A 22,595-nucleotide genomic window follows, 5' to 3' on the forward strand; every position below is an offset into this window, starting at 1 on the left:
TTGCCTAGTCCAGCGGTTCTCAACCTTTTGGGGTTATTGTAGGCCCAATCACATCTTGCTCTGCCCATAGTATCCCCCATATGCATTTTAAATGTAGGCATATCATATGAAATTAGTCTTTCTAAGTACCCACTTTGGATATTGGTCCCTGGTTATATGAATGGTGTAAGCATTGGCTGGAGAGTTTAAATCCATGCAAGAAAGTGAACTAGTGCTCACATCGGTAAAAGTATGGAGATTCATGAGACAGACAAGAGACGCAGCAAAATAAATTAGACGCAGCTTAGCACCGAAAACAGTAAATGACACCGTGCCATTGTTAAGCCGAAGACTGCTAATGCAAAATTGCAAATCCTTTTAAATGGATTATATATTCAGATCGAATTGCACTCAATAAATATTCTCCCCTACTATGGGTCATATTTGCGGGCTATCCAGGGGTAAACATATATTTTTTAAATCATTACATTAGCATTGTAAATCATGTAGAATATCTTCTTCTAGTTTTAGTTGCAGCACAATAAAATGTTCATTACCGCCACCAACGTATACGGGGGAGTAAAACAGCAATGGTTGATGCTTTTTGTTTACTCGGAAAGTACGATATGAAACGTTGATTTCAACCTTCTGACCAACTAGTGTGTCTGATTCATATCGCGTGATTTCTGATAATTGTTATCGATTATATCGACTTATTGGTTCTGCATGCACCTTTACATGACACAGCGCACCAAGGAAAATTGTCCTCACCCAGCCACCGTAGATAGTCCCAGCTGTTTTTTTTCCCAACCTAGGTTTATTTTTAGGGCAAATGAATATGATAGTCTGCCCAAAATTCAACGCAGTGGTAATGTCAAGTAAAGATAGTTTCCAACGTGTATGCTATTGTACGCAATGGCATTGCTGTGCAGCCTTTATCGCAAAGGGAGTGAGCTATGAAAGCGCCGCGATTTAGCCTAGTAATTTACCAGTAGGCTACTAAACCGCGACAATATTGTATCTCGTAGTGACCTTTTAGTTTATTTAGGGGGATGTTATACAGGTTCGGCGTCATTCTCACTCCGGAATGCCCGGACGTAGAGGTGTTTGTGTTAGGGTCCCGTTCGGAGATGGGTCACTGGGACCCAAACAATGCGGTTCTGATGAAACGGACGCAGGTGGTTTTGTCCATGCGCGAACCTTGCCTCTGGATCGCCGACGTGCATCTGGCAGAACCATGCCAAGAGAGCCTGTGGTTGAAGTTCATCAAACGAGTGGGGGGCAATTTCATCTGGGAAGGTATTATGAAATGAATAGTTAACATTTAGTCAGTGACTGGGTTTATAGCCAACACAACTGTTTTTGATAATCGAATTACTTAGGCTACTGTAGGCCATGCTCAATGCTGAACTATTTCCATCTGTTTCCATGCCATTTACCGAGCCCGAGGTACATTTTGTTTCATACTGGAAATGTGCTGAATATTCGGTTCTCTCTCGTCAATAGCTATTGAACCAAGCTAGAGGGTGGCATATCTGCGGAGATCATTGCAGCGAGACATGTAGGGATGAAAATATTTTAGTTGTCCCTCAGATTATTTGGAAACTGACTTTCTGCTTTGTATGCGTTAGCCTAAACCTACCCATTGTATTAAAAGTACATATTTTTCGCATAATTCACACACAATCAGAATTCGGTGCTTCAACTTCAGTAGCCTTTTCCCTCTCCTAATGGACCGAGGTAAAGACAGTTTCAGGTTGGCCTGTAGTTTTCCTTAAGTCCACCAACAGCAGTTAGGGACCGTCAACATAGTGACAAATCACATTTTTCAAATTCCAATAGCTCTTTAACCATACTCCTAAAACGTTTTAAAAACTGGTTGTAGCTAACCCGATGGCATAGACACACATTGCACACACTTTTTTGTCGATTTACATATGTTTTAAATTATTTATTTACATTTTTGAATTTCAATAGCTCATTGGTCATATGACCTAGTGACTTCAAACAAGGTTCAGAATGTCCACTGACTGCCCTTCTATATTGCACACCCTTTAGTTTGTCCATTTTCATCTGATTTTACATAACTTTTTCAAGATTAAAAGTTTCAATAGCCTCTTGGTCATATGACCTAGTGACTCCAAACAAGGTTCAGAATGTCCACTGACTGCCCTTCTATATTGCACACCCTTTAGTTTGCAAAATTTCAGTAGCTCCTTGGTCATGTCAATTACACACCTAAGAAGCGTGCAGTGTATATACACCCATATTGCATAACCTCTAGTCATGTATCTTCTATATTGTTGTACATTAATATTAGTTTGACAATTAGGGGGTTCAGTCCAGTGTTGTGTTTACCCTTTTCTTTAATATTTATCTATAATCATTTGTAGTTCTAAGTACTTATTTTCCCTGTTTTTTTATTTTTCCACTGTATTTAATAGGGCTACACAATAGGAGAGAAACAGATAATATTTCCTTTCGTCGTTAATATAAACCATAAAGGAAAAGGGCAAAGTACGAGAGTCATGCTATTAATTATCCAAAGCAGGGATGGTGAGTGAGCTAGTGAGGTAGGCTGCAGTGGGTTTGCTGGTCAATACATATACTGAACATGTAACCACAGTAATGGTGGCCAGTAAATAAATGAATAAAAATGTAATATAGACAAATTAAACAGAAATTGTAGACCTTTAGTCTTTTCCAACATGTCACCAGACACTTAACTTCAAATAAGTATGAAATATTTCACAGTGTTAACTTTCTCTTTATCCCTGGTTGATGTACATTTCATAGCCTCTTCAGTGTGGATGGGGTATAGCAGACATTTTCAACAACAAAGACTGCACTTCCAGTTTGTGTTCTTCACTCTGAACTCTTTTGTCTTCATTCCTAGTTACAGCACATGGAACCACCGTTGGCATGCAAAACATTCAATCTAAAACAAAACAAAGCATAACACGTTATAAATAATATAAAATATCAATGTAGTATGACGAATTAGCCATCCATTGTGTTATATCATAAATTGTCTTACATGCTGTCACTGTTGTCAAAAGATTATGAACATGTTAAATAAAGTTACTAACCCAGTCAGTCTTTGGGCCACATCCAGGTTCTTTATCAGTGGCACACATGAATCAGTTGTTGGCTTTGTTGAACTCTGAAATCATAGGCCTGAACTGAACATATGGCTGTCCCACACAACTACATAAAAATAAAGAATTTACATTTACTTTGAATTAAATGTCATTACATACCAGACATTTTTAGTGGTTCCTCAGCCATTTCTTTTCGCAGTTGCTGCATGTGTTTTTGAAGGTTTCATATCAATTTGGGAGGGGATGTTGGAAGTTCTGTGCAACTTGGCCATCTACACCAAAATATTAAATAGAGTTTTTGACCTAATTGTCACATAACAGCTAACCATTCATTATTGAAAATATAACTATCAAACCTGCATTACAAAGACCCCACAGCTGAAGGTGTCCTGCTGCATGGTGTGAGTTATTTCCCCTCCTTTCCACTGTATGTCCACCCAGTCGTCTTTTCCATGGCAGGATCTTCTCATTTTGAAGTATTCTTTTTTTAAATGTAAACATAATGGAATTCTGATTAGTTATAGGCAAATGAATACACAGGCCAAATGTGTATGCTGTTTTCCTTATCACTATAATCTAGTAGTAATTTAATAATAGAGGTAATTTCCTTTATGCCCCATTCTACACACAGCCTAAATTATAGGCACTGAACCATTTACAGGACAATAATAAAAGTAACATATAGGATCCAACTCTATCTATCACAGAGTGAATAAATGTAGAGCGTTTGTAGACTTTAAGAAAAAAATATTAAGTGACAGTTTCCTCAGTATGTGCATAAAGAAAGTCATATCACAAAGATGACAGTGCCCACCAAATCTATGACAATAGAGAATGAATTGTACGCCACAAAGAGTTTGTCAAAATAATATCTGAAAATGTCAGCTGTTGAACATAATACTTCTATTTGTAATAGCAATTCATGATATATTCAGTTGAGGAATATTCCATGTACCAACACTACATGTAGGACGGACATAAGACATTCCCACATACAGTATTTTTAAAATATTTTTTATTTCATCTTTATTTAACCAGGTAAGCAAGTTGAGAACAAGTTCTCATTTACAACTGCAACCTGGCCAAGATAAATCAGAGGTGGGACACAAACAACAACAGAGTTACACATGGAATAAACAAACGTACAGTCAATAACACAATAGAAAAGTCTATATACAGTGTGTGCAAATTAAGTAAGATTAGGGAGGTGAGGCAATAAATAGGCCGTAGTGGTGAAATAATTACAATTTCGCAAATAAACACTGGAGTGATAGATGTGCAGAAGATGAATGTGCAAGTAGAGATACTGGGGTGCAAAAGAGCAAAAAAATAAAATAACAATATGGGGATGAGGAGGTTGGATGGGCTATTTACAGATGGGCTATGTACAGGTGCAATGATCTCTAAGCTGTTCTGATAGCTGATGCTTAAAGATAGTGAGGGAGATATTAGTCTCCAGCTAAAGGGATTTTTGCAATTTGTTCCAGTCATTGGCAGCAGAGAACTGGAAGGAAAGGTGGCCAAAAGAGGAATTGGCTTTGGGGGTGACCAGTGAAATATACCTGCTGGAGAGCGTGCTACGGGTGGGTGCTGCTATGGTGACCATGGAGCTGAGATAAGGCTGGGCTTTACCTAGCAAGGACTTATAGATGACCTGGAGCCAGTGGGTTTGGCCACGAATATGAAGCGAGGGCCAGCCAACGAGAGCATACAGGTCGCAGTGGTGGGTAGTATATGGGGCTTTGGTGACAAAACGGATGGCACTGTGATAGACTGCATCCAATTTGCTGAGTAGAGTGTTGGAGGCTATTTTGTAAATGACATCGCCGAAGTCAAGGATCAGTAGGATAGTCAGTTTTACGAGGGTATGTTTGGCAGTATGAGTGAAGGATGCTTTGTTGTGAAATAGAAAGCCAATTCTCAATTTAATTTTGGATTGGAGATGCTTAATATGAATCTAGAAGGAGAGTTTACACTCTAACCAGACACCTAGGTATTTGTAGTTGTCCACATATTCTAAGTCAGAACCGTCCAGAGTAGTGATGCTAGGCAGGCGGGCAGGTGCGGGCAGCGATCAGTTGAAGAGCATGCATTTAGTTTTACTTGCATTTAAGAGCAGTTGGAGGCCACGAAAGGAGAGTTCTATGGTATTGAAGCTCGTCTGGAGGTTAGTTAACATAGTGTCCAAAGAAGGGCCAGAAGTATACAGAATGGTGTTGTCTGCGTAGAGGTGGATCAGAGAATCACCAGCCGCAAGAGCGACATCATTGATGTATACAGAGAAAAGAGTTGGCCCGAGAATTGAACCCTGTGGCACCCCCATAGAGACTGCCAGAGGTCCGGACAACAGGCCCTCCGATTTGACACACTGAACTCTATCTGAGAAGTAGTTGGTGAACCAGGCGAGGCAGTCATTTGAGAAACCAAGGTTGTTGAGTCTGCCAATAAGAATGTGGTGATTGACAGAGTCGAAAGCCTTGGCCAGGTCCATGAATACGGCTGCACAGTAAAGTCTTTTGTCGATGGCGATTATAATATCGTTTAGGACCTTGAGTGTGGCTGAGGTGCACCCATGACCAGCTCTGAAACCAGATTGCATAGCGGAGAAGGTACAGTGGGATTTAAAATGGTCGGTAATCTGTTTGTTAACTTGGCTTTCGAAGACCTTAGAAAGGCAGGGTAGGATATATATAGGTCTGTAACAGTTTGGGTCTAGAGTGTCTCCCCCTTTGAAGAGGGGGATGACCGCGGCAGCTTTCCAACCTTTGGGGATCTCAGACGATACGAAAGAGAGGTTGAACAGGCTAGTAATAGGGGTTGCAACAATTGCGGTGGATCATTTTAGAAAGAGAGAGTCCAGATTGTCTAGACCAGCTGATTTGTAGGGGTCCAGATTTTGCAGCTCTTTTAGAATATCAGCTATCTAAATTTGGGTGAAGGAGAAATGGGGGAGGCTTGGCAAGTTGCTGTGGGGGGTGCAGAGCTGTTGACCGGGGTAGGGTAGCCTGGTGGAAAGCAAGGCCAGCCGTAGAAAAATGCTTATTGAAATTCTCGATAATCCTAGATTTATCAGTGGTGACAGTGTTTCCTAGTCTCAGTGCAGTGGGCAGCTGGGAGGAGGTGCTCTTATTCTCCATGGACTTTACAGTGTCCCAGAACTTTTTGGAGTTTGTGTTGCAGGATGCAAATTTCTGTTAGGAAAGCAAAGGTTAGCTTTTTCAAACTGCCTTTATATATTGGTTCCTAACTTCCCTGAAAAGTTGCATATCGCGGGGGCTATTCAATGCTAATGCTTTACGCCACAGGATGTTTTTGTGCTGGTCATGGGCTATATCTGTTCCCGGTTTATTTTTTTTTTTATTGGGGCATGCTTATTTAAGATGGTGAGGAAAGCACTTTTAAAGAATAACCAGGCATCCTCTACTGACGGGATGAGGTCTTTATCCTTCCAGGATACCCGGGCCAGGTCGATTAGAAAGGCCTGCTCGCTGAAGTGTTTTAGGGAGCGTTTGACTGTGATGAGGGGTGGTCGTTTGACCGCGGACCCATTACGGACACAGGCAGTGATCGCTGAGATCCTGGTTGAAGACAGCAGAGGTGTATTTAGAGGACAGGTTGGTCAGGATGATATCTATTAGGGTGCCCGAGTTTACGGATTTGGGGTTGTACCTGGTAGGTTCCATGATAATTTGTGTGAGATTGAGGGCATCTAGCTTAGATTGTAGGACAGCCGGGGTTTTAAGCATATCCCAGTTTAGGTTACCTAACAGTACAAACTGAAGATAAATGGGGGGCAATTAATTCACATATGGTGTCCAGGGCGCAGGTGGGGGCTGAGGGGGGGCTGTAACAAGCGGAAACAGTGAGAGACTTATTTCAGGAAAGATGGATTTTTAAAAGTTAGAAGCTGTTTGGGCACAGACCTGGATAGCATGACAGAACTCTGCAGGCTGTCTCTGCAGTAGATTGCAGCTCCACCCCCTTTGGCAGTTCTGTCTTGGGGAGAATGTAAACACAAACAAACCACTCAGAATCCAGAATGGATATGACAATGGGGCCAGCACAGGATGTAATACACTCTTACAACAATCTACTTTTTGATCTTCTTGACTTCTTATCTGGTAAACTGCTACTATGTGTCAAGAAAAGAGCCCCAATTAGGGGTTAGTGTATTCCAGTAAAAAAGGGCTGGTTTAGATTAAAAACTATTGCCCTGTGTCCCCGTTCATAGGGGCATGAGAGACTAGTCAGTGGTAGAATTGAGTTGGCACTTTATTGGCCCAAACACCCATAGACCCACTAGGTTGAGGTTACTCATGGACAGTAATTAGTAATTATATATTTTTTTCATTGATGCATTGTGTCTTCTAACTGTCCAAGAATAGGATCCAAAGTGTTAGGAAATATTTGTTCCCATAAATACAAAGGAGGATGTCTCTCCTCATACCTCTGGCACTTTAGTCAGACTGCCAGACTGTGCACCACAGAGCCAATCAGGAGAGAATACATACAGGTCAAGGGTGCCAATTGAAAGTCAAGGGGTGTGTCTGTGCCTTTTGGATTACTCTCTCTTTACAGTGAACCCCTGTGGTTCAAGTCAAGAGCTACCCTTCCTTTTTCAGTCTGCTCTGCACATGTCTGAAAGTGACAGAGCCAGCAGCCAAGAGCTTTTCACAGTATGTCCTAAAAAATTATTACACTTATGAATGTATGTAAAATGCTAATAGGTATTAGATCCAGTGCAATGGAATAACTGAGACCTGAATTTGAATGCAGCGTGTTAAGATTCCTCTTCTCTCTTTCTCTTTCAACCAAAAACACTTGGCCTGATGGTTCATGCAGATACTGGGGAATCAATATAGAAAGGTATTGATCCCTTCAATGATTTTACTATTAAATGACCCATATCACAACCCTCATACCTCTTTACAAAAATATACCTAAATCAATTTTGGAAAAAGGATTTTACTTACAAAAGACGTAGGAATTTATTTTTCCAGTTAGAAATAGTAAGCCATGCATTAAATAACTATTTTTTATTCGAAAAACTAACCCTCAAATGCACTATTGCATTTTGTAAGTGGTGGCTTGTTGTGAATGCAGGTGGCTTGTTGTGAATGCACTCAAATATCAAGTCATTATCAGGTTATGTAAACTGCGTTCTTTGTGTTAATGTACAGTATATGAAAGTGATGCTATGAAAAGGATTCTTTCACCTTATCAAGCTCACTGTGACTGACATATCACTGCCTATTACTGTGATAAAAAAGAGCATATGAAACATTGCTTTTCATGAGGCCTACCTGTGCGCCTTCCTTTAAGCACCTCTGTTTGAACACCTCTCCTGTCCTTGATCCATACCACATACAGCCATTTGCAGATCTTTTCAGTGTCCATGTGAAAGATAGTTATTGCGAGGCTGGTTTGTTAACTTAAAAAAAAAATGTTTAACACCCATGTAAAATGAAGGCCTGCAAAGCTTACAGATTTAAGTCTAATAGCATGAGATGAAAGTAGACAAACATCAGAGTGTGTGATATGAAGGTATAGTCAGTGGACATTCTGAACCTTGTTTGAAGTCATTAGGTCACATTATCAAGGAGCTATTGAAATTTGAATGTAAAAAAAGTTTGTACTTTCATCTAGGAATACACAATGCTGCTCACATTTCCACATGTTTATTAGCTTTGGAAAGCGAATTAATGTCCAAATAGTGAAAATAAGACCTGTGCAATGTTGTGTGCAATTTTTTTCAACATGACACTTATTTGGAGTCTGTGGCTCAAGTGGTTTGAAAGCTATTAAGGTTTGAAAGCGCGAATATCCTTCGAAAATCCAACTTGAAACTGTCTTTACCACGGTTTCTAATTGGGGGTGCGAGTTCAAGTGTGCCTATGTGTGGTCTCATTGAAATAAGAGTAGGCTACCTACATGGGCGGGCAATCACGTGGCAATTAACTTAAATATGAAATTAACTACAATATTTAAATATGTAAATACATATTGATAATAGAAAGAAGTGGTGGGCGCTCAACCAACGTGAGTTGAAGTGCAATCAAAAAATTTATAATTGAAAAGGAAATGGTACAATGTTTTCTAATTTTCAATAACTATCGATTACCTATTTGTCTCTGCCTGCAAATTGTCCTCCTAAAAGGTAGACTATATCCTATATGCAAAACATAGCAAGTGACGCTGTCATCATTCTTGCTGCTTCTTGTTCAGTAGCTAAACCTGCGAGATCAGGTGCGCATCTGGTCTCAGTTAAACAGAGTAGGCTACAGCCTATACATGGGTGCAGATGCAAGGGGCAGTTGTCTTTCCAAGAAAATGTACTTCCTAAATATGACTAGGCTATAGTTTACTACATTGCCTAAAAATAAATATTGATCACCCATATTTCTCTGTCTGAAATTTGTCCCACTTCTAAAAGGTAGGCTATAAAAATAGCTCAAGAGAGTGCAAGTCTCTCCAACTCTGCTCTCTTCAAACTACATCTAGCATATTGGCTGATATAGCCCAGTAATGCAAACAGCCTAATATACAGCGCATTCCAAGAGTTTTCAGACCCCTTGACATGCTCCACAATTTGTTATGTTACAGCCTTATTCTAAAATTGATTAAATTGACGAGGGGAAAAAACAATCTATACACAATACCCTATAATGACAAAGCAAAAATAGTTTTTTTGACATTTTTGCAAATGTATCAAACATAAAAAACGTATATCAGATTTACATAAATATTCAGACTCTTTACTCAGTACTTTGTTGAAGCACCTTTGGCAGCAGTTCAGCAATTATAGCCTTGTGTCTTCTTGGGTATGACACTACAAGCTTGGCACGACCGGATATAGGGGAGTTTCTCCCATTTGTCACTGCAGATCCTCTAAAGCTCTGCCAGGTTGGATGGGGAGCGTCGCTGCACAGCTATTTTCAGGTTTTTCCAGAGATATTTCAACGGGTTCAAGTCCGGGCTCTGGCTGGGCCAGTCAAGCACATTCAGAGACTTGTCCCAAAGCCACTCATGCTTTGTCTTGGCTGTGTGGTTAGGGTTGTTGTCCTGTTGGAAGGTGAACTTTCTCCCCAGTCTGAGGTTCTGAGCGCTCTGGAGCAAGTTTTAATCGAGGATCTCTCTGTACTTTGCTCCCTTCATCTTTCCCTCAATCCTGACTAGTCTCCCAGTCCCTGCCGCTGAAGAACATCCCCAAAGCATAATGCTTCACCATAGGGATGGTGACAGGTTTCCTCCAGATATGACGCTTGGCATTCATGCCAAAGAGTTCAATCTTGGTTTCATCAGACCAGAGAATCTTGTTTCTCATTGTCTGAGAGTGCTTTAGGTGCCTTTTGGCAAACTCCAAGCGGGCTGTCATTTTACTGAGAAGCGGCTTCCATCTGGCCACTCTACCTAAAAGGCCTGATTGGTGGAGTGCTGCAGAGATGGTTTTCCTCCTTGAAGGTTTTCCCATCTCCACAGAAGAACTCTGGAGCTCTTTCAGACTGACCATCTGGTACTTGGTCACCTCCCTGACCAAGGCCCTTCTCTCCCGATTGCTCAGTTTGGCCGGGCGGTCAGCTCTAGGAAGAGTCTTGGTAGTATCAAACTTCTTTCATTTAAAAATGACGGAGACCACTGTGTTCTTGGGGACATAAAATGCAGGAGACATTTTTTGGTGCCCTTTCCCAGATCTGTGCCTCGACACGATCCTGTCTCGGAGCTCTACGGACGATTCCTTCAACCTCATGGCAGCACAGACCTCTAAACCAAGCCTGCAATGATTATGAAGATGGCATATTCTGAAACAGGAGTGGATGCAGAACAATTCACACGGAAAAATATATAATAATAATAACAATAACAATAATAATAATAATTAATAATAATAATACGATTTTGGATTTCAATCTTCAATAGCTGATACATAAAGTGTGCCAGGACTATGACAATTATATATTCTGAATCAGGGAAGGTTGGAGAAAAATCCAAGGCTTCTATTGTTGTTTAAATTTTGATATATTTTTGTTGTTTGTTTATTACAACAGGAAAAAAATCTCCATCCTTCCCTGATTCAGAATAATTTTCATAGTCATGGCATGCTTTGTGAAGAGCTATTAAAGATTGAAATCAAAAATCAGTACCATTCAATTTACAGTACCATGTGTTGGGTCATTGTCCTGTTGAAAAACAAATGATAGTCCCTCTAAGAGCAAACCAGATGGGATGGCGTATCACTGCAGAATGCTGTGGTAGCCATGCTGTTTAAGTGTTCCTTGAATTCTAAATAAATCACAGACACTGTCACCAGCAAAGCACCATCACACCACCTCCTCCATGCTTCAATCCGTTCACCTACTCTGTGTCTCACAAAGACACGGCGGGTGGAACCAAAATCTCAAATTTGGACTCGTCAGACAAATGGACAGATTTCCACCGGTCTAATGTCCATTGCTCGTGTTTCTTGGCCCAAGCAAATCTCTTGTTATTGGTGTCCTCTAGTAGTGGTTTCTTTGCAACAATTTGACCTTGATGGCCTGATTCACACAGTCTCCTCTGAACAGTTGATGTTGAGATGTGTCTGTTACTTGAACTCTGTGAAGCATTTATTTGGGCTGCAATCTGAGGTGCAGTTAACTCTAATGAACGTATACTTGTGCAGCAGAGGTAACTCTGGGTCTTCCTTTCCTGTGGCGGTCCTCATGAGAGCCAGTTCCATCATAGCGCTTGATGGTATTTGCGACTGCACTTGAAGAAACTTTCAAAGTTCTTCAAATTTCCCGGATTGACTGATCTTCATGTCTTAAAGTAATGATGGACTTAACTTATTTGAGCTGTTCTTGCAATGTGTTTTTTTACCAAATAGGGCTACCTTCTTTATACCACCCCTACCTTGTCACAACACAACTGATTGGCTCAAACGCATTAAGAAAGAAAGAAATTCCACAAATTAACTTTTAACAAGGCACACCTGTTAATTGAAATGCATTCCAGGTGACTACCTCATGAAGCTGGTTGAGAGAATGACAAAAGTGTGGGATGAGTGAAGGAAATGCCGCCAACAAGTGCTCAGCATATGTGGGAACTCCTTCAAGATTGTTGGAAAAGCATTCCAGGTGAAGCTGGTTGAGAGAATGCCAAGAGTGTGCAAAGCTGTCAAGGCAAAGGGTGCCTACTTTGAAGAATTTGTTTAACACTTGTTTTGGTTACTACATTATTCCATATGTGTTATTTCATAGTGTTGATGTCTTCACTATTATTCTACAATGTAGAAAATAGTAAAAATAAAGAAAAACCCTTGAATGAGTAGGTGTGTCCAAACATTTGACTGGTACTCTTTATATATACACTGTATAATAGATAATGTTTTTTAGGTGTGGATTCTCCAACCACCCGATTCAGAATATACCATCTTCATAGTCATGGCATACTTGGTTAAATGGCTATTTTCGAGACAACCAAATATCCGATGTAATTTTTTTTTACCAAGGTATTGCCTAGAAGACTACAAGTTCAGTATTAATTATTCTGCCTCTCTTTCATCTGTAATAAGCCATTCAACCACTTGATGGCGGCAAAGGCACGTCTTTGAATTGCACAAGCTCAGGGGTTTGGCTCTTTCTGACAGAAAGGGCGGTGCAGGGTGATTATAGCATGCTTGTCCCATTACCACCTTAATGAATACCAGGACGGAAGGAAGGCCTTACAATGGCCCACCGAATTGCAATATCTCGTCCATCATTCCCTGCAATCTCACTCATCTGCTGTATCTTCTTTAAATAAATATGTTTTGGGGGGTATTTTGAAGTTTTGTTGAAAGATAGATTAGAATATGAGATGGATGAGGGGGACAGAGTTCAGAAAGTGAGTGGGGGATCTAACCCTTGCATATAGGGTCCCGGCGGCAGCACTACCAGTAGATCAGCCCCCGGCATCTGCTATATCTTCTTGATAAAGATACACATGTGAATGGTTTCCATGAAGCCTAGCTCGAAGTCCTCTAGGCCTATTTGCAAATGATTGAATTAACAGTGAATAGGACTAATAACTTCATGAATAACTGTTTCTTTATTTGGTGTTGTAAGCCTACTTGAAGGGCTATTACAGTACACATCACCTTAAAGTGAGAAGAAGAGGAGAAGCAAGAGAATTTACACCGCCCAAAATCTGTCTTCGTGATACAAGCATGTTTTTGTATAGAGGTCTATTCTATGAGAGTGTCGAATTACATGAGGTTTATTTGATCGAATAGAAGTTTCGTAATGTTTAGGCTGTTACAACTGTACTAATATAAGTGGATGCAAGTGGTATTCTGGCAACTTTGAGAAAAACAACTTAGTTCTGCCTGTTCACACAGGTATCTGACCTCTCATTGGCTAGAATGGTCCCACCTGATCTCGACCTGCCTTCAATCATTTAGGACATGTATTTCCATTGTTAGAGCGGTCACTTGGCTATCTTGTCAATATAATAGATAATCTTTGCCTTTAATACAAACATGCTTTATTTGCTTTGTTCCCAGGCAATGGTTCCCACCACGACAGATGTTGTGTGTACGACCAGAGCAACCTGGTGGACGGGGTGTACTGCCACCCTATTGGCCACTGGATCGAGGAGACAGGTCATACGGACGAGATGAAGCACACGACTGACTTCTACTTTGGCGTGGCCGGCCAGCAGGCCATGCATTTCAACAGGTAACATAATACCTGACCCAATTGTCTTCCCACAGGTGGCATCACTCCTTTGCAACGCTCATGAGTGTTTGAGGTTGTCTGTAGCCATCCCACGTGCGAGAGAGAGTTGGCTATTTGCGTTATTCAAATAATCAGCTTCCTCCTTTTTTTCTTTGAGGCATCAGTGGATAGCTGTGCCTCCAAGCAAACACTAGAGACAGACTTGTATCCTAGTGAGTTTAACTACAGCACCCCTTCCCCCAGTAATGAAATGAGACGCTTGTTGTAAGTTATTGTTTGCCTGCCTTTTGTGATGTGAAAACTGGTGTGTACATAATTTGATAATGCTGTAAAAGTTAATGAGTTCCCCTGAGGGGGTGTGTTTCCCTGGTAAGTGGGACAGCTTTTTTAATGGAGCTCTCTTCCACATTCTGCCAATTAAGTTGCCCCTTTCAAAGCAAAAGGGCTTCTTTCAATAAGATGTAGATTTTATTTTGTCTTGGTATTATTTTGTCTTGGAATAATTTATGACTATTAACTTAATGTTTCCAAAAATGTGCTCCCCGTAACTTCAGTGCAGTAACTGCCAAATAAAGGAAACACTTTGTAAATGAGGGATACAAACTATATTGAAAGCAGGTGCTTCCACACAGGTGTGGTTCCTGAGTTAATTAAGCAATTAACATCCCATCATGCTTAAGATCATGTATAAAAGCCTTCCCTGTAGCTCAGTTGGTAGAGCATGGTGTTTGCAACACCAGGTTTGTGGGTTCGATTCCCAAGGGGGGCCAGCACAGAAAAGAAAAAAAAAAAAAAATTGTATGAAATGTATGCATTCACTACTGTAAGTCGCTCTGGATAAGAGCGTCTGTTAAATGACGTAAAATGAAAATGAAAAAAATGCCCAGTTGCCCATTATTTCGGCTACCATGGCTAGAAGAAGAGATCTCAGTGACTTTGAGAGGAGTCTTAAAGGATCATAGGGGGTTTAAAGGGTGTGTGTGTGTGTCTCAGTCACCAGATCTCAGCCCTATGGAACACTTATGGGAGATTCTGGAGCGGTGCCTGAGACAGCGATTTCCACCACCATCAACAAAACACCAAATTATGGAATTTCTTGTTGAAGAATGGTGTTGCATCCCTTCAATAGAGTTCCAGACACTTGTAGAATCTATGCCAAGGCGCACTGAAGCTATTCTGGCAGCTTATGGTGCCCCAACACCCTATTAAGTACCCCAAGGCTCAATCCTAGGCCCCACGCTCTTCTCAATTTACATCAACAACATAGCTCAGGCAGTAGGAAGCTCTCTCATCCATTTATATGCAGATGATACAGTCTTATTCTCAGCTGGCCCCTCCCCGGATTGTGCATTAAATGCTCTACAACAAATCTTTCTTAGTGTCCAACAAGCTTTCTCTACCCTTAACCTTGTTCTGAACACCTCCAAAACAAAGGTCATGTGGTTTGGTAAGAAGAATGCCCCTCTCCCCACAAGTGTGATTACTATCTCTGAGGGTTTAGAGCTTGAGGTAGTCACCTCATACAAGTACTTGGGAGTATGGCTAGACGATACACTGTCCTTCTCTCAGCACATATCAAAGCTGCATGCTAAAGTTAAATCTAGACTTGGTTTCCTCTATCGTAATAGCTCCTCTTTCACCCCAGCTGCCAAACTAACCCTGATTCAGATGACCATCCTACCCATGCTAGATTACGGAGATCAGCAGGTAAGGGTGCTCTCGAGCGGCTAGATGTTCTTTACCACTCTGCCATCAGATTTTCCACCAATGCTCCTTATAGGACATATCACTGCACTCTATACTCCTCATCTCTGTATAGATGGTCATCTCTGTATACCTGTCGCAAGACTCACTAGTTGATGCTTATTTATAAAACCCTCTTACGCCTCACTCCCCCCTCACTCCCCCCTATCTGAGATATCTACTGCAGTCCTCATCCTCCACATATATCACCCGTTCTGCCAGTCACATTCTGTTAAAGGTCCCCAAAGCACACACATTCCTGGGTCACTCCTCTTTTCAGTTCGCTGCAGCTAGCGACTGGAACAAGCTGCAACAAACACTCAAACTGGACAGTTTTATCTCAGTCTCTTCATTCAAAGACTCAATCATGGACACTCTTACTGACAGTTGTGGCTGCTTTGTGTGATGCCTTACTGTCTCTACCTTCTTGCCCTTTGTGCTCTTGTCTCTGCCCAATAATGTTTGTACCGTGTTTTGTGCTGCTACCATGTTGTTTTGCTACTACAGTATGTTGTGGTCATGTTGTGTTGCTACCATGCTGTGTTGTCATGTGTTGCTGCCTTGCTATGTTGTTGTCTTAGGCCTCTCTTTATGTAGTGTTGTCTCTCTTGTCGTGATGTGCGTTTTGTCCTATATTTATATGTTATTATTTTATTTTTTTAATCCCCGTCCCCGAAGCAGGTATTTTGCCTTTTGGTAGGCCGTCATTATAAATAAGAATTTGTTCTTAACTGACTTGCCTAGTTAAATTAAGGTTAAAATATTTGTTTTTAAATTAATACACTTTATGTTGGTGTTTCCTTTATTTTGTCAGTTACCTGTTTTTGATCCTGAGGTGAATGGCTCCTCCCACCACATCCTCATGTCATGAGTGTGATGCTTCACCCTCTTCAATCTCCAAGCAGCGACAGCCAGCCATGATTACTCTCCTCCTTCCTTTTTAAGCTTTGCTCTCTCACACACCATTTTAATTACTATGGGAACTGGGTTTTGTAAGGCACTCAGCAATTAATTCAGTGGGACAACGCATTCAAGGGCTCTTCAGAAGTTAAACCATTAGTGGTTGTATCGCATTAACCCCATGACCTTCTCTTTTCACTTGTTGGAGAGATGGGGGGGTCAATATTTAGCTATGTCCTCTGGGCACCTCATAGATAGCTCATTTCGTTAACGATAGCTCGCCAAATCCATTAGAGTAACAAAAGATTAAAAGTGTTAAAGACCTTAAATAGATTTTTGTAAAGAGGAGGGCAAAGCCTAGGGGAGGTCACTGATAATAATCCTTTCCAATGTGACAGCCAGACTGTCACCATCATTTATTTCCTTATTTTTGTTCCCTCCTTCTCTTCACAAACTGTGAGAGATGGCGAGTCATTTCATTTGGCTGTGTCATAACAATTCAGTGGCACGTTGGACTAAATTAAGTCATTTACTAACAGCAGATTGAGAGGTTGTATTCAATGTAGTTATTCAATGTTGCGATTGGAAATAGAATTGAGCGGTACATTTTTGTGCTGGATGTGTAATTCTTTGACTTTGATATTATGGGTGAAAGGGAAAGGGCGATACCTAGTCAGTTGTCCAACTGAATGTATTCGACTGAAATGTGTCTTCCACATTTAACCCCACCCCTCTGAATAAGGGCAATAGGAAAAAGTGGGGTGAAATAAATGACAAAGACCCATTACAGTAGCAAACACACACACACACACATTTGCCCTCTTTGCTCAGGTCACACACCCTGCGCTGAGGTGAGCTGCAGGACACAGCAGAAATTAGCCTGGTCCCCCTGAAGCTCTGGACACACACCTTGCATGAAAATGAGGGAGAGGGTGGCCACTGGCTAGGTCCAGCTGGTTTTAATTTGTAATTTGTGGCCCATGACCTTACAAGCTTTTGTCAAGGACCTCTGTGCTGCAGGAGGCAAATTTGCTTTTTAAATGAGAATTCCAGGCTGGTATCAGTGTAGCCACTGGTATCATATACACCTCATTCTCTAATACATGTATTATTGTTTATCTGAAAGAGAGGTTCATGGCCTTTCCAGGAGCATTGTCGATCAGAGGTAACTCCCAGCATGTTTGTACAGTTGGGCTATTTCAATAGTTTAGATCTGTTTGTTTCTGTTTACTGTAATATTCTGTTTACTGCCATGCCAGGACTGGCCAAGTTTACCCAGTGGGAAAGAAGATGATCTCACACCAGCCCACACCTTCATCTGTACCAAATGGGCCAGTTAAGCCTTTAAACCATGTTTTAAAGCTGACACACAGTGTGGAGAACACGAAAACCTACTGTAGATGCTACTAAATACAAAACTACACACTTGGGATTTTCGAGAGAAGTTTACACTGTATCCTTGTGTAGAATCAGTATGCCCATTTCTATGAGAGTTGTGAATCACTCAATTCCACTGGATTTTAGCAGAACTGAATAGAGTTTCCGGATGTAGAGAGAGTCTTTCTTAGAAAAACAACCAGCTCTAAATCTAATGTGGAGGCAAAAGTTCCTGAATAATCTCCATTGAGCTCTTAAGCAAATCAGCAGCATCTGTCTTTGAGTGCCACCGCCCTGGTTTTCCATTAAAACCCAGAAGTCTGTGTCCATCTCTGTTTTTTTCTGGTTCAATAAAAGTCAATGAACTAACTAGACCAGACCAGCTGCTATTGCATTGGTGTCTATGGGAGGCACACCCAGTTAAGTAGACGAGAACGTACTTTTTGTTTCAATAGTTCACACAGGCCGTTAACCATCTTCATTTATCCACCATCTTTGGTGTCACTCGAGGACATCACTCTGTGAAGCTGTCCATGCTTTTATGTGTCACCTCCCACTGACTGTTGATTTTACGCATGCTAATGAGCTCTAAATGGAGTCTGGCTGAGAATGACAGGGCAGAAAATGAAGGGAGGAGGTCAGGGGTTAAAAACAGCTGGGGAAAATGACAGGAGAGGGAGAGAGCGATGAGATGAAGGACAGATCGCTTTTCCGAGAAGTGGGGAATTTTTTTATCTTTTGGGTGGAGAGAAAACAGCTTTAGATCACTTGCCTGTGGTCTGTCTGGGAGAGTTTTAAAAAAATACCACCACTCTCCCCAGGAATCAGACTAGTGCCTTTTAGCTCTCTCTCACCCCCTGGGCATATTACCTTCCACATTCCAACCCCTCAACCCTATGCGCTTCTCTTACCTCCCCATACTACACTCCCTCAACCCCGTCATCCCCACTCCCTCAACCCCATCAACCCCACTCCCTCAACCCCGTCAACCCCACTCCCTCAACCCCGTCATCCCCACTCCCTCAACCCCATCAACCCCACTCCCTCAACCCCATCAACCCCACTCCCTCAACCCCATCAACCCCACTCCCTCAACCCCATCAACCCCACTCCCTCAACCCCATCAACCCCACTCCCTCAACCCCATCAACCCCACTCCCTCAACCCCATCAACCCCACTCCCTAACCCCACTCCCTCAACCACATCAACCCCACTCCCTCAACCCCATCAACCCCACTCCCTCAACCCCATCAACCCCACTCCCTCAACCACATCAACCCCACTCCCTCAACCCCATCAACCCCACTCCCTCAACCCCATCAACCCCACTCCCTCAACCCCGTCAACCCCACTCCCTCAACCCCATCAACCCCACTCCCTCAACCACATCAACCCCACTCCCTCAACCCCATCAACCCCACTCCCTCAACCCCATCAACCCCACTCCCTAACCCCACTCCCTCAACCACATCAACCCCACTCCCTCAACCCCATCAACCCCACTCCCTCAACCCCGTCAACCCCACTCCCTCAACCCCATCAACCCCACTCCCTCAACCCCATCAACCCCACTCCCTAACCCCACTCCCTCAACCCCGTCAACCCCACTCCCTCAACCCCATCAACCCCACTCCCTCAACCCCATCAACCCCACTCCCTCAACCCCATCAACCCCACTCCCTAACCCCACTCCCTCAACCACATCAACCCCACTCCCTCAACCCCATCAACCCCACTCCCTCAACCCCGTCAACCCCACTCCCTCAACCCCATCAACCCCACTCCCTCAACCCCATCAACCCCACTCCCTCAACCACATCAACCCCACTCCCTAACCCCACTCCCTCAACCCCATCAACCCCACTCCCTCAACCACATCAACCCCACTCCCTAACCCCACTCCCTCAACCTCATCAACCCCACTCCCTCAACCTCATCAACCCCACTCCCTCAACTCCATTAACCCCACTCCCTCAACCACATCAACCCCACTCCCTCAACCACATCAACCCCACTCCATCAACCCCACTCCCTCAACCACATCAACCCCACTCCATTAACCCCACTCCCTCAACCACATCAACCCAACTCCATCAACCCCACTCCCTCAACCACATCAACCCCACTCCATCAACCCCACTCCCTCAACCACATCAACCCCACTCCCTCAACCACATCAACCCAACTCCATCAACCCCACTCCCTCAACCTCATCAACCCCACTCCCTCAACTCCATCAACCCCACTCCATCAACCGCACTCCCTTAATCACATCAACCCCACTCCCTCAACCACATCAACTCAATCAACCCCACTCCCTCAACCCCGTCAACCCAACTCCCTCAACCACTTCAACCCTATCAACCCCACTCCCTCAAATCCTGTGCCCCCTATCTGCTACCAGGGTCCTTCAACGGGTATGGCTGAGCATCAAGGTCACTCTGTCACCCCCTCTTTGTCTCCCTCACCCCACTGTTCCCTCTGCTCGTTTTCCAGAGTCCTGCCCCGGGTGTTTCTGGGTAGCTGCCCTCGCCAGGTGGAGCATGTGACCCTCAAGCTGAAGGAAGAGCTGGGTGTTACCGCGGTGATGAACTTTCAGACGGAGGGGGATATGGTCAACAACTCGTCCGGCTGTCGCCGCGACCCCGGGCAAGAAATGACCCCAGAGACCATGATGCACCTGTACAGGGACTGTGGCCTGGCGTACGTGTGGATCCCAACACCAGACATGAGCACTGAAGGTGAGGTAGGAGAGGGGGGTCTGGGGTGTGTTCAGCACTGCAACTGTGTCTCTCCAGGAGTGAAGTAGACAGTCATGAAGCCCTCATTTATGGATCTGGGAAATGTCCAGGAGTAGTAAAGAATAGTCAGAAAGCCCTCCTCTGACATATCTTTGTATGTCGCCCCCTGCAGGCCGGACTAGAGTTCTTCCCCAGGCTGTCTTCCTGCTGCACGGTCTCCTGGAGAATGGTCACACGGTCTACGTTCACTGTAACGCTGGCGTTGGGCGCTCCACCGCAGCCGTGTGCGGTCTTCTCATGTACGTCCTGGGCTGGAGCAAGAGGAAGGTGCAGTACTTTGTGACAGCCAGGAGGGCGGCGGTGTACATCGACGAGGAGGCACTGGTAAATGCCCAGGAGGACTTCATGCAGAAGTTTGGACGCCTGCGCACCTCTGTTTGCTATCCGCAAACATGAGGGTAGAGCCCCCTGTGGTGTGGAGTGTTGCTGCCTAGCTGTGCATGGCTGTCTGCCAGTGTGCCATAGAGACAGTGGAGAAAATATGTTTAGTTGACTTGTGCGGAAGATGCCAGAAGGTGAAATAACTTAAGTGAATATCAACCTCTGCACTGATTTGATCCAATGCAAATGACCAGTTTAGTTGAGTGGCTGTCATAAACTGGTCAATGATGAGGTACCCAGAGGGAATTCTACTAGCTGCTGCCAACAGGTTCAGAAAGCTATTAATACTTCTCATTGTGATGTGTTTGTTTTTCAGCTTTGGGGTTGTTTTTCATTTATTTATTGAAGGTATTATTTCTAATTGCGTCATGAAAAGGCAGTTGAGTCCAGAACATTGTCTGTAGATTTCTGTTGTTGTCTGCTGGGGTTTTAGAAGGACCTTTTGTTCAACCCTTGTTTTAATTAATCAGTGAACAGAGCTGACATTTCAAAAAAGGCACCTTGAAGCTGTTGTGGTGACTGCAGAGCTGCTAATAGAATACTTATGACTGACTGAGACTTGTAGCTCCTGCAGGATCCAGCCTGAGTTGCGGATCCAGACAACAGTAAATATAAACTGGGTCAGGCACAAAGTCGGTGGCAAGGTGAGAATTTCACTGTCATGAGGGTGAGTTTAGGAAAGAAAAGAACTATAAACTGCTCCTCTTTTGCTCTCAGCCTATCTTCTCTCCACATTATACTCCTCAGTAAGAAGGGATTACTGCTGTGTCACCTCCGCTACCTTCTGAGAGAAATTGTGTCTTTTCATAGTCAATGGTGGCTCCCTGCAAATACAAATGATGGTTGCTTTTGTTATGTAGAAGCCTTAATGCCGCTGCAAATAGGAAAATGTAATATCCTGCAAAATAAAAATAAATAAAAAGCCGGCCTGCTCTCTCTCTCTCTCCTTCTCTCCATCTGAAAGAAGAGACTGCTGCCAGAGGAAGAATAAGACTCCTCCAAACTTCTTTTTAGAAGTCATCTTTGTTTACGTATCCCAACAACGCAATATTATTCAGGTCCTACTTATGTGTAAGTAACAAAACAACATTTCCTCCAGACCACTTCTAATGCATGCATAATAAGAACTGAGTTCATGTCGAGACTCGCCTCTCTGTGGCCAACTTCAAAGGAGCTGAGAGTGCTGGATAGGTTTGAAGCAGCCAACTTTCTCCCATGATGCCGCCAGGGGCTGAATGTTGTTGTTTACCCATAATGCTCTGTGGTACAGAATGTTATTTTACTGAGTGGTTATTTGGTGCACAGAATGCACAAGCAACAGAGGTGCGTTGAGTTTGTTTTGACATTTCCTACGTTGCGGAACGGTTTGTATTGAACAACACATTTTCCCCAAATGTTTTTGGGATGTTCTTGAACAGATTTTGAGGTATGTTTTTTCCCGTTTGGTGGGTCTGGCGAGATGTGGCTTGAAGCAATGAGTGGTGTATTAAATGGGCAGTGGCCATGCTGTCAGTGTTCCACAACCCAACCCCTCCCCGTTTTTCAACTGGTTGTTCAATACAGCATCACTTTCGTTCAATTGAACATTCCAGAACTTAAAAACGTACTGAATGCAGCC

General features: G+C 43.0%; 1 protein-coding gene and 1 long non-coding RNA gene across 3 annotated transcripts; one reads left to right on the forward strand and one right to left on the reverse strand.

The window, feature by feature from the left end:
* Positions 1 to 753: 753 nt before the first annotated feature.
* epm2a (EPM2A glucan phosphatase, laforin) lies at positions 754 to 21,903 on the forward strand. 2 transcript variants are annotated; one of them, XM_029741908.1, is made up of 4 exons: positions 754 to 1,278; positions 13,600 to 13,774; positions 20,292 to 20,541; positions 20,709 to 21,903. In XM_029741908.1, exons 1-4 carry the CDS (start codon positions 1,032 to 1,034, stop codon positions 20,877 to 20,879), a joined length of 843 nt encoding a protein of 280 aa, XP_029597768.1. In that variant the 5' UTR covers positions 754 to 1,031; the 3' UTR covers positions 20,880 to 21,903. The 2 variants fall into 2 exon arrangements, with proteins under 2 accessions (XP_029597768.1, XP_029597680.1); XM_029741820.1 differs by having other exon boundaries at positions 757 to 1,278; positions 20,292 to 20,536.
* On the reverse strand, positions 1,818 to 3,088 carry LOC115180078 (uncharacterized). Its single transcript, XR_003873039.1, has 2 exons — positions 2,111 to 3,088; positions 1,818 to 1,973 (listed from the first exon to the last, which is right to left on the reverse strand). It is a non-coding gene; the product is annotated as an uncharacterized LOC115180078 (long non-coding RNA).
* Positions 21,904 to 22,595: the final 692 nt, after the last annotated feature.

The sequence above is a fragment of the Salmo trutta genome, chromosome 1, assembly GCF_901001165.1.
Source record: "Salmo trutta chromosome 1, fSalTru1.1, whole genome shotgun sequence".
Taxonomy (NCBI): domain Eukaryota; kingdom Metazoa; phylum Chordata; class Actinopteri; order Salmoniformes; family Salmonidae; genus Salmo; species Salmo trutta.